At 42.2% G+C, this 12,742-nt stretch overlaps 1 protein-coding gene across 1 annotated transcript; it reads left to right on the plus strand.

Annotated features, from left to right (window-relative positions):
- The first annotated feature begins 8,313 nt into the window (after nt 1-8,313).
- Nucleotides 8,314-8,682, plus strand: LOC132798051 (uncharacterized). Its single transcript, XM_060809768.1, has one exon. The coding sequence runs from the start codon at nt 8,314-8,316 to the stop codon at nt 8,680-8,682; it is 369 nt and encodes a 122-aa protein (XP_060665751.1).
- The last annotated feature ends 4,060 nt before the right edge of the window (nt 8,683-12,742 follow it).

Below are 12,742 nucleotides of genomic sequence, written 5' to 3' on the forward strand. Positions count from 1 at the left end.
CTATATTAAAATTGCGATATATGTAAAACCACTAAATATCCAACGTGCAACTTAAAACCTCCGATGGGAAATAAAGTATCGAGTGACAGACCTTTTCAGAGGTTATACATCGATTTTATTGGTCCTTTTCCGCGCACTAAACAAGGCAACGTAGGAATTTTCATCATCCTTGACCATTTTTCTAAATTTACCTTTCTTAAACCAGTAAAGAAATTTACATCGCAAGTTATTATCAATTATTTAAGAGATGATATCTTTGCATGTTTTGGAGTACCGGAAGTTATAGTTAGCGACAATGGAAAAATTCGGAGTTCAGCATATAAGAACAGGTGCGTATGCTCCGCAATCAAATGCAGCCGAAAGAGTTAATCGCTCTATTAACGCAGCCTTAAGAGCTTATATACGGAGTGATCAGCGGGTGTGGGACATTTATTTGCCAAGTATCAATGCGGCTTTAAGAAATTCCATACACCAGTCGATTGGTATATCTCCATATCTTGTAGTATTCGGACAACATATGACTACACACGGTCAAGATTTTAAATTGCTTAGAAATCTTGACTTGCTTAGCGATGGAACGGAAGGTTTAAATTGAATTGATCAATTTCAGAAGATTCGTGCAGACATTGAAAAACATCTCACAATGGCTTATGAGAAAAATCAGCAGATGTATAATTTGCGTAGTAGACCACGTTCTTTTGAAGTTGGACAACAAGTGGTCAAACGGAATTTTGCATTAAGCAATGCAGCAACAAATTTTAATGCCAAGTTAGCTCCTGTTGGAATCAACGCTCGCATTAAAAAGAAAATTGGCAATTCTTTGTACTTATTGGAAGATCTAACAGGGAAAGAAATAGGCACATTCCATGCTAAAGACCTTTGGTAGTTTCTTGTTCACCCTTTTTCAAATTCAATCTTCGTCGTAAAGACTCCCATTGAACTTGTGGTGTAGGGGTGAGCAATGTCCGTTAATTGCAGTTTGAATTTGAATTGTATGGCGGTATCGATATTTGCGACGCGACTGTTGTGCAAGCTAACAGCTGCTCGCGATAACATCTGCATTCGATGATTGATGCACTCGCCAACAGATGTTAGTATATTATTAATTATCTATCGAATATTTGCAGTGAGTTGGCAGGATCACTTTTGCCATTCACATAGGTATCGTATTAAATAATATCGATATCTAACTTAGATTAATCAAGCAATATCGATATTCCCGCTTAATCTAGGCTAGACCATCTCTTTTCAATTCGAAAGCTACAAAGATAAAGTGTGCCGCAGCAAAATATTAAAATAAATCTGACGGCATCCGTCACAATATTATATATATATTATTATTGGTGTTGTTCGGGAGTGCGCACTTTTCAAAGTGCATTGTTTTGATTTTCTTTGGCCCTCTTGTTGGTTTTACAAGGTACGTAGCGAGAAAACCAAATTTCATAATTTTCATTTGTACGTTTTTCCTGGTGTAGGATATTGTGTGTGCAATCACGTGGAAACGACCACAGTACAGCACACATCAACTGATCTGCAACTGCAGAGGCCCCGCGCCAAAAGGCGTGGCAACAACTTTGCAAAGGAAGTTGCCACCATACGCCTAGATATTTGCACTTGAGTCACCAGTTTAGTGACGCCAAAGACAGCAAGAGGCTGTAGAAGCGACGCCATGCGTTGCTAAAACGGTTCCAGAAGGAACACAAGCTTCGGATAAACCTTTTGAGAGAACGGATTAGCATAGAGCTGATCGTGGCCACTTCTCGTTATCAGTGTGGAAGTTGCGCCATGCGCTGCTGAGGCTGCGCGTTACGCAGACTCGTTGCTACGACTCGCTGCTATGTGTTGCCGAGCCCGCACTCGTCGGCATCTTTGCCGCCACACGTCGTCGCATCCCTGATTGGATGTTGTGTTGACAGTGCGATTGTCACTGGAGGCCACTGCTGATTTTCGTTGCTGCTTCTGACGCCGCCGATAGTGCTGTTGCACTCGCTGCCGCCTTTGTACTTGTTGTTTCTTTTCTCGTATACAATTTTTCTTGTCCATACAAAATGTTCAACAATATAACGTAAATTCAATTAAAAATAATATTGAAATATAATTCATATTTGAATTTAAATTTAAATTTTATATTTAGTATTATATTTTAAGTTAGATATAATCCAATAGTAAGTCCTCATATGGGTATGGTATGTATATAATATTATATCAAAGCTGTTATATATTCTAATCCTTTTTGAAGTTTACCCAGCTCATCAACTCATCAATCATCACGGGCCTGTCGATATCGATGCAGTATAAAAATCAGCTTATAATGAGTATGTGTAAAAACGGCATAGCCGCACAAAAATCGTTTGTAATTTGTATATGACAGCTATTATTTTTTTATTATTATTCTTATTAGTATTATATTCATACCCATCCTATTAGGAAATACTAGGCAAAATTAATATAGTAGGCAAATAATGCATAAAATGAAGTTATGTACATGCATTATAGTATTGTTGAATTCTTTTGGTATTAATCTCTTTGAATAATCATGAAGTCGAAATAAATTATAAAGTAATGGGCACCTGATATTACTTGTTGTTGCTTAAATTGGGTAAAGGCATAGAGCCAGAAGCTTTTACAGGTTGGGAGGGTAAAGAAGAAGAACATAACCATCTTCGTTCTTCATATTTATATATTGAATGCATACTTCTTAACCGGTCTATCGGTTGATAGCCTATCCTGTCTGTTCCCGTCTTAACTCTGTCTACCTTCTTTTATCTGTGTGGCACGGTAGCTTACTAGGTGGCAAAAGACCCACCCCACTTTCCCTGAGCTTTAGTCGACAATGTAGGCAGAGTATGCTTCCAGTTTGCTGCTCACTCAACGGGTCGTCTTATTATAAGACAAAAATGCCAGAAAGCTAAAGTAACTAAACATAGCAAGACCCCTGTCGGGAGCAGCAGACAGCGCATGTTAATGCAATGCTGTGACAGCGTCTGCCGGCAGCGCTGCATCCGCCGGCAGCGCTGTATGCTCTCTGTTAGCGATCGCTTGTAGTTCGATCGGCTAATTGCCTCTACTCTTGTTTTGACGATTCAATTGTAAACTCTTGTATATCGTGTCGGTGGCGAAGCTTGAAAGTGTTCAAGTCACAGCCAAATAATCCAAAGTGGTGGTTACATATACGAACATATGTGCCATTTAATAAACATTTAATTTGAATTCGCGTGTTTTATTTATAAACAATAGACGTGCGAATAAAAGCTACTAAAAAGCTTAGTAGGTCAACATTTGGAGGCCCCGGCGAGATAGATATTCTCGCTTAGTGTTGTGAATGCAATTGATTTTGCAAAAATAATTGTTGAAAATAACTAAACATAAATAAAAATAATAACAACAATTAGTAAAACATTTAAAGTGCAAAGTGCTCGAGAGTGCGAAGAAATATATATGTACATATGTGCATATGCATATATATTTAACAAGCGGAGCATTTCTATTCTTGCATTCTCCGTTGTTTGCGCATGTTCGCCGTTGCTCCGTGGCTTGCGCACCCTCTCCGCTCTCCGTCGCTTGTCTATGCTCTCCGCTACTCCGTCGTCGCAGCTGCGTGCATTGCCCTTCAATCTTCCTGCTCTCTTATGCTCTCGGGTTGTGTGATTTAAATCAGCTAATCAACTGATTAACTTTGAACTGCTGCTGTGCGTAAGCAACTCGCGCGCGTTTGTGATCGCGGTGTTGACGCGTTTTCCGTGCTGCGCTTCACTTTGAGCTACTCAAGCAACTAGCGCGCGTTTGTGATCGCGATTTTGACGCGTTTTCTCTTGCTTTGAACTGTTGCTGTGCTTAAGCAAACCGCGCGCGTTTGTAATCGCGGTTTGACGCGTTTTTCTCGCTGCGCTGCACAGTAAATTTGGCATACAAAGTGAGCAATTGCCAGTTAGCAAAGTGCGGTTAACTGCTGACAATGGAAAACTCGATAAACGAGCAAGCGACTACTGTCGAAAATCGCGCGCGGTTTTTCAAGCGGAAGGTTTTATCGCTTTATGATAGCCTTGTGAGACTCGATGCGTCACTTTCTGAAGTTAAGCTGGCTGCGTTTAATTCATCTGAATTAGCAGTACGGTTGGAGCTATTAGAACGTGCTCAAGCTTCATTTGACTTAGCTCAGAATGCGCTGGAGGAGATTGACTATAATGAGATCGGTAGTGAAACGCGGGACAATTTTGATGAGCGTTTTCTTGAAGTGAAATCGCGTGTTCGAGCGCAATTTGACAGTCGTGAACGCCAATTGATTCGGTCGTCCACATTGCGGCGTGATGAGACAATCGATCCTTCGGCTAATGGCCTCAGTGCCCGCGCTAACAGACGTCGTCTTCCCGAGCTCAAACTTCCCACGTTCGGTGGAGGCTACACGGAATACGCGAGTTTTTGGTCAATGTTCGAGTCTGTCATTGACAAGGATAATGAACTGGATGATGTTGAGAAGTTCCAGCATCTATTATCGTGTTTAACTGGTCCAGCGCTGGATGCAGTTCGGTCGTTGGAGATATCGCGGCCCAATTATCGTGTGACTCTGGAGATATTGGATAATCGGTTCAACAACAACCGGCTTGTGTTCCAGTCGCACATCAAGGATCTGTTGGGTACCCAGAAGGTGGAGGCAGGAGCATCCGTGGCCACTAAACTTCGTGAGTTTAGCGATAAGGTAAATGTTCACATGGGGGCATTAAAGACTCTGGGCCGTCCAGAGGAAATCGCGAACAGCATTCTTATTTACGTGCTGCTGCAAAAGCTGGATGTGGAAACCCAGGCTGCGTGGGAGGATAGCAGGGCATTGGACAACCCTGCCGCCGATAAAGTGCCGACAGCCAATGCGTTCTTCACGTTTCTGGATGAAAGATGTCGGAAGCTCGAGACTCTGCAATACGCTATGGGTAGTCACACAGCAGGCTCACAGGTGGGAAGGAGCTTTAGCCATAACGGCAGCAGGAAGGCGTTTGTGGCCCAATCTAGCCCCAGCAGAGCAAATGTTTGTGGGTTTTGTGACGCGCCTGGTCACGGCATATATTCCTGCCCCATCTTCGCAAATTTGTCTCCCTTCTTGAGGCAGAGAGAAGTGAAGAAGCTCGCTCTCTGCTTTAACTGTTTGAAGAAAGGACACCAAACTCGATCCTGCACATCTGGCGCTTGCCGTAACTGTGGTGGGCGGCATCATTCTTTGCTACATTTCGAGGCATCACAACGAGCCTCGTCAGCTGATGCGTCTGCCGCTTTGCAGCCTCAAGCGTCCACTTCTCTTGCTGCTCAATGTTTTCGTTCTGATGCTGTGCTCTTGGGTACTGTTGTTGTTTGGCTTAAGAGTCGTGCTGGGTCGTTCGTTCCTTGTCGTGCTCTGCTGGATTCCGGTTCGCAAATCCACATGATGACGTCCCATTTAGCCCAACAGTTACAATTGAAACGGACGCGATCAGATGCTATGGTTTGTGGCCTCGGGGACACAGACGTTTCTGTTGAAGGATTCACAGTCAATGTTTGTTTTCATGCATCACCGACTACTCGGTCAACTTTCGCTGTTGTGGCATCGACAATCACCAACAGCCAGCCGAACTTTGCTATTGACATCGACGGTTGGGCAATTCCATCCAACATTCAGCTAGCTGATCCTGCCTTCAATCGTCCGCAGCGCGTGGACCTGCTGATTGGTGCAAGCCTATTCTACGGCTTGTTATGTGTAGAACAAATAGGCCTTGGAGATGGATTGCCTATCCTTCAGAAGACCCGCCTTGGTTGGATCGTTGCTGGTGGTGGTGATAGTACGACGCACACAGCATTGATGGCAGCGCAAAAGGGTTCTGAAAGTAGTAACGATCAAGCAGATGCCAGCCTCAATGAGCTTGTTCGACGTTTTTGGGAAGTCGAGAGCTGCGAGTATGTGGCCACAAGGCTTAGTAAGGAGCAGCAGGATTGCGAAGAGCATTTTCGCAAAATGTTACTCGGCTACCATCCGGTGAATACTCCGTAAGATTGCCAATGAAGTCTAGTGTTGACTCGTTAGGGGAATCATATACTCAAGCTCATCGTCGATTTCTCAATCTGGAGCGCAAATTGCAGCGGCATCCTGATCTTAGGATGCAATACTCATCATTTATTGAAGAATACTTGAAGTTGAATCATATGTCGCGTGTTCCTGCTGAGACCATTGAGCGTTGCAAGTATTTTCTGCCACACCACTGCGTGCTAAAGGCCGATAGCACGACAACAAAGCTTCGTGTTGTGTTCGATGGTTCGGCAGCGACATCCACTGGATATTCGTTAAATGAGGTTATGATGGCTGGTCCTGTTATACAGGACAAATTGATGCATATACTTCTTCGCTTCCGTACATATCTGGTGGCACTAACAGGATATATGCAAGATGTATCGATGTGTGCGCATGGCTTCAGCAGATAGCTATTATCAATGCATCTTATGGCGCGATTCGCCTGATAAAGAGCTGCAGATTTTCGCTGGACACCGTTACTTATGGCACGAAGGCAGCGTCATTTTTGTCGGTTCGTGCAATGCATCAGCTGGCGCATGATGAAGCAGGCTCGTTTCCGGTTGGATCTGTTGCTTTGAAGAATGAGTTCTACGTGGACGATTTTATATCTGGAGGCGATTCAGTTGCTGAGATTAAGGTCAAGCTGCAGGAAACCGCTGCAATTCTAGCTCGTGTAAACTTCAAACTCAGGAAATGGTGTTCCAGTCATGCCGAAGTATTGTCGGAGATAGCTGACGACGAGAAAGAGTCGTACATGAGGTTCAGCGATGGCAGCGAAATCACAAAACTCTTGGCTTAGCGTGGGATCCCTCATAGAAGCTGGTTCCAAGCCGTGCAGGCGGTCTGTCTTAGCCACAATTGCACGATTTTATGATCCGGATCGGCTGCTACACAGCCTGTTCTCGCTGTCGTTCTTAGAAGCTGGTTCCAAGTGTAGTGTCCAGTGGACGCACTTCTCAGAGTCGGCTGTTGTGCTCTAAGTCCAGAGTCGCACCACTCAAAACTATATCAGTTCCCAAGCTGGAATTATGCGGTGCTTATCTTCTGGCCAAACTGCTTCATGCAGTTAGAAACATGGGTTTTCTTGATGGGGAGTTCTTTTGCTGGTGTGATTCAACGGTGGTACTCTCATGGATCAAGGATGATCCATACAAGTTCAACGTTTTTGTGGCAAATCGCGTAGCGTCTATTCAGGATCTTACGGTCAACATGAAGTGGCAACATGTTCCCACGACTTTGAACCCTGCCGACGTACTCCAGAGGTACAACTCCAGAATGTTTAGCAGAGTCCAAGATATGGTTTCATGGACCGGAGTTTCTTGTTGGAAATCGAGATGCATGGCCTTCACAACGCTGCTTAGAGTCTTCAACGTTGGAAATGCGTAGTAAGGTCATGATAGCCACGTCTCCGTATGATGATATCACTCTTCGTTGCAAGTACCTTAACACGTTTGCCTCAATGCAGCGCGTATATGCGTTTGTGTTTAAATTTGTTAATCGTATAAAGCATCCAGGCCTCAACGTGGTAGATGTCAACAAAGGCACATGGCTGCTACTGCGATTGGTGCAGTTGTCAAATTTATGGAGTGATGTCAAGGAAATTCGTTCGAAGGGCTTCGTCAAAAATCGAGTTCAATCGCTTCTTTGTTGCCGTTCATCGACCAATTTGGACTTCTGCGTGTTGGCGGTCGGCTAGCCAATTCAACTCTTCCCTACGATGCTCGCCATCCTATTATATTACCTCGACGGCATCCCATTACGTTGGCGCTCATCGCTCACCATCATAAAAAGAATCTTCACGTTGGAGCTAGAGCATTATTAGCAAAGATTCGGTTACAATATTGGCCGATTGGCGGACTGCGAACTGTATCGAAGGTTGTTCGCAATTGCATCGAATGCTTCCGCCAAGCCCACTGTGCTCGAACCAATTATGGCCAGCCTTCCGAAGGAACGGTTTCTGAATTCTCCTGCCTTTGCAATAAGCGGAGTGGACTACTGCGGGCCGTTCTACTATAAATCTGAAGTTCGAACAGACCCCCAATCAAATGCTACATCAGCGTATTCATCTGCTTTGCTAGCAAGGCTATTCATCTGGAGCTGGTGAAGGATTTGACAACTGCCGCCTTCTGGGAGCGCTAAAAGATTCGTGTCACTTCGTGGGAGGCCTAATCAGATTTGGTCCGATAATGCGACTAACTTTGTCGGGGCCAAAATGAACTTCATGATGTCAAGAAACTTCTCCTCAGCGATCCTCATAAGGAGTCAGTTCATCGGTGTGCCTGATGGACAACATCGAGTGGAAGTTTATTCCTCCTCGTTCCCCACATTTTGGTGGACTATGGGAAGCAGCAGTCAAGAGCGCAAAGCACAATCTGTATCGCTCTGTTGGTCGCTCTATTCTCAACTACGATGAGCTTCGCACGCTGGTTTGCCAAATAGCGGCAATAATTAATAGTCGTCCATTGCTATCCATTTCAAAGAGTCCTGACGATTTGGATGTGCTGACTCCCGCTCATCTATTGTTTGGTGGTCCTCCAACCGTGATTCTGGAGCCCGACCTAACTATGCTGGACTACAATCGGTTGGATGGTTGGCAGCGTGTCACTCAGTTGCAGCAGGTCTTCTGGAATAGATGGCGGAGGAGTATCTGACTCTTCTCCAGCAAAGATCGAAGTGGCGCACTCCTGATCGTCGTCTCCAAGTCAACGACTTGGTCTTGGTGAAGGACGAAAATTTGCCTCCTCTTCGGTGGCCGCTAGCCCGTGTCATGGCGCTTATCCCTGGCAAGGACGGCGAGTGTCGAGTTGCCGACTTAAAGACGTCGTGTGGCAGCACCCGGAGAGCCATAAATAAACTATGTCTACTGCCCCTGAAGGATGATGTTGAAAGATAGGCTTTCAACGGCGGGAGTATGTCGGGAGCAGCAGACAGCGCATGTTAATGCAATGCTGTGACAGCAGTTCTGCCGTCAGCGCTGCATCTGCCGGCAGCGCTGTATGCTCTCTGTTAGCGATCGCTTGTAGCTCGATCGGCTAATTGCCTCTACTCTTGTTTTGACGATTCAATTGTAAACTCTTGTATATCGTGTCGGTGGCGAAGCTTGAAAGTGTTCAAGTCACAGCCAAATAATCCAAAGTGGTGGTTACATATACGAACATATGTGCCATTTAATAAACATTTAATTTGAATTCGCGTGTTTTATTTATAAACAATAGACGTAGTGAATAAAAGCTACTAAAAAGCTTAGTAGCTCAACAACCCCATTAACTATAACAGATACAGCTATAAATGTTTTCGATAGAGTGATAGTGGACACTATTGGTCCGCTACCAAAATCAGAAAATGGTAACGAGTATGCAGTCACTTTGATATGTGACCCAACTAAGTATTTAGTTGCCATACCTGTACCAAATAAGAACGCTTATACTGTCGCTAAAGCAATATTTGAATCTTTTATTCATATGAAGTATATGAAGTACGGTCCAATGAAGACGTTCTTTACGGCCATGGGAACAGAATACAAGAATTCAATTATAGACAATTTGTGCAAGTACTTAAATATTAAAAATATTACGTCTACAGCACACCACCACCAGACAGTTGGAACAATAGAGAGTAGTCATAGAACTTTTAATGAATACATACGATCTTATATATCGGTTGATAAAACTGATTGGGACGTATGAATTCAATACTTTGTCTTTTGTTTCAACACGACCCTCTATGGCACATAATTATTGTCCATATGAGCTAGTATTTGGTAAAAGAAGTAATTTACCAAAACAATTTAATAGCTTAGATAGTATAGAAGCAATATATAACATAGATGGTTATGCTAAAGAGAGTAAATACAGATTAGAAGTAGCATATAAAAGAGCTAGATAATGATAGAAGATCATAAGAATAAAAATAAAGTACTATATGATCAGAATGTAAAAATATAGATATATCAGTAGGAGATAAAGTTTTATTAAGAAATGAAACAGGTCATAAGTTAGATCCTAAATATGCAGGTCCGTATAATGTAACGGAAATAGGAGATAGATTTAATATTACAATAGTTACAGAAAAAACAAAAAGCAGAAAGTTCATAAGGAAAGACTAAAACATTTTATTTCATAACCACATTTAGTATGGCCATACATAAGTAATACAATATATATATTTTTTATTTTTAATCAATTAAATTTTCTTTGTTGATATTAAGTACAATCTCATACAAAAAAAAAAAAAAATGAAAAAACTTTTTTTAATTTTATAAAATTTTAATAACTGAATTGAAAACTTTAACATAAACAAAATAATATAAAACAAGCAAAAGAAAACGGATTTAAGAAATAAGAATCCAAATCTTTTATTTTCAAATATTATTTTTATTTAAAAAACACAACAAAAAAATTATAATATTTAATTAATACCCAAAATAACTACATAAATTACGTTATTTTTAAAAATGAGGGAGATGTAGCATGCGTACATATGTAAATACATACATACATATAAATAAGGCTGCAACACTTTGTTGTTATGCCAACAATGTTTACATAAGCAGCGACTTTGTCGTTAACACTAAGCGCCTTCTGCACATAATCAAGCGCATTCGATATATGATCCGCACTTGATAACAGCGACCGCCCAAATGGCTAAGTCAGCGTTCTCACGCTTAACCGTCGCTATGTATTCATATGCGCGCATAACTCTCTCCATATGTATACTTATTGTTACGATATATATACATAATATATAAAACGGTTGCTCTGCCGCTGCGCCGACAGCTAGCATGCCTTAGCTTAAGAATACAATAAATCATTCTAATAAAGACCTTTAAAAGAAACAGTCTGTGTGTTCTTACTTCATCCATGATTTTAAACAATGAAATATAATCATTACAGAACGTAGGCTACTACGCAAATTATACATCTGTTGATCTTTTCATAAGCCATTGTGGGAGGTTTTTCAATGTCTGCACGAATCATTTATATTTAAACCTTCCGTTCCATCAGCTAAGCAAGTCAAGACTTCTAAGCAATTTAAAGTCTTGACCGTGTGTGGTCATATGTTGTCCGAGTACTACAAAATATGGAGATATACCAATCGACTGGAGTATGGAATTTCCGCATTGATACTTGGCAAATAAATGTCCCACACCCGCTGATCACTCCGTATATAAGCTCTTAAGGCTGCGTTAATAGAGCGATTAACTCTTTCGGCTGCATTTGATTACGGAGCATATGAGCCTGTTTTTATATGCTAAACTTTGGAAATAATGTTAGTAAACTCATGGCTTTTAAATTGAGTGCCATTGTCGCTAACTTGCGATGTAAATTTTTTGAGGACTTTGCTTTTAATTATTGAATCTTCTCTAGATTTTGAGACTAACAATAAGTTTACGAATCTTAACATTAAAATTTAGCTAACAGTGTGTTAAAATTGCATTCTGGTTCCTCAAGTTGGTCGCTGGGTAGGTAAGTCATTACGGCGAAGACGTGATTGGTTGCTCAACCTTCTTAGACCTCTCGCCAGGTGGTTAGGTGCAACAGTAGCTTGGTAAAGTACTTTTCCTTCTGTTCTGCGATCACTTCTTTGACTGGTAGGATGTTTAAGTCGCGTTGTATGTTTTCGTTGCGAACGTACCACGGTGCCACGGTGATGGTTCTCAAGATCTTCGACTGAGCTCGCTGGACTATGTCAATATTACTATTGCTGGCACTCCCCATAATTGGGAGCCGTACATCCATATAGGTGTTAGTACCGAGTTATACAGCAGGACTTTATTCAAGGCTAAGGGGAGACTGAGCGTTGATAAGCCAATGAAAGCTTCTGGCTTTTAGCTTTAGGTGTGTTCTTTTGGCTTCAATGTGCCGGCGCCATGTGAGTCTTCTGTCGAGGTGTACTCCTAGATATGTCACTTCGTTTGCTTGCGGGAGTAGAGTGTTGTTTAATGCTAGCGGCGGACAGTTTTGCCTGTTCAGGGTGAAGGTAACGTGCTTGCATTTTTGTTCGTTCACTCTAATTCGCCAATCTGATAGCCATTTTTCAACATCGATTATATGAAGAGCTAGCTGCGCAGTGGCTTGCCTCGGGCATTTTGAGCGGCTAAGAATAGCTGTATCATCAGCAAACGTAGATGTTGTTATTCGTGTGTTTGTCGGGATGTCTGCTGTGTAGAGGACGTATAGTGTTGGCCCTAGCACACTACCTTGAGGAACTCCAGCTCCAACAGTGAAGTCATCAGATATAGCAGAGTTGCATCTCGCAACAAATTTTCTGTCGTAAAGGTAAGACTCTAAAAGCTTATGGGTGTTGCTGGGGAGCATTGTCTTGATCTTGTACATTAGACCTTCTAGCCAGACTCTGTCAAATGCTTGAGAGACATCTAAAAATATGGCAGTACAGTACTCTCGTTTTTCGAACGCGTTCCGAATTTCTGATGTTATCCGGTTGATCTGCTCAATTGTTCCGTGCTTTTCACGAAACCCAAATTGATGTGACGGGATTCCTTCCTGGAGTCTTAGGAATGTGTTTATCCGAATCAAAACGCATTTTTCAAAGAGTTTAGATAAGCATGAAAGTAGGCTTATAGGACTATACGACGTGGGGATTGTGTGGTCTTTTCCCGGCTTTGCTATCATTATTATAATTGACTTTTTCCATCACACTGGATAGTAGCCAAGTTTTGCGATGGCATTGAAAAGCTGGGTGATAGTGCAA

Source organism: Drosophila nasuta, unplaced genomic scaffold (genome assembly GCF_023558535.2).
Source record: "Drosophila nasuta strain 15112-1781.00 unplaced genomic scaffold, ASM2355853v1 ctg75_pilon, whole genome shotgun sequence".
NCBI classification, from domain to species: Eukaryota; Metazoa; Arthropoda; class Insecta; order Diptera; family Drosophilidae; genus Drosophila; species Drosophila nasuta.

Excerpts from the sequence above, each read along its gene's own strand:
- LOC132798051 (XM_060809768.1), top strand. The coding sequence starts at position 8,314 with ATGGACAACATCGAGTGGAAGTTTATTCCTCCTCGTTCCCCACATTTT.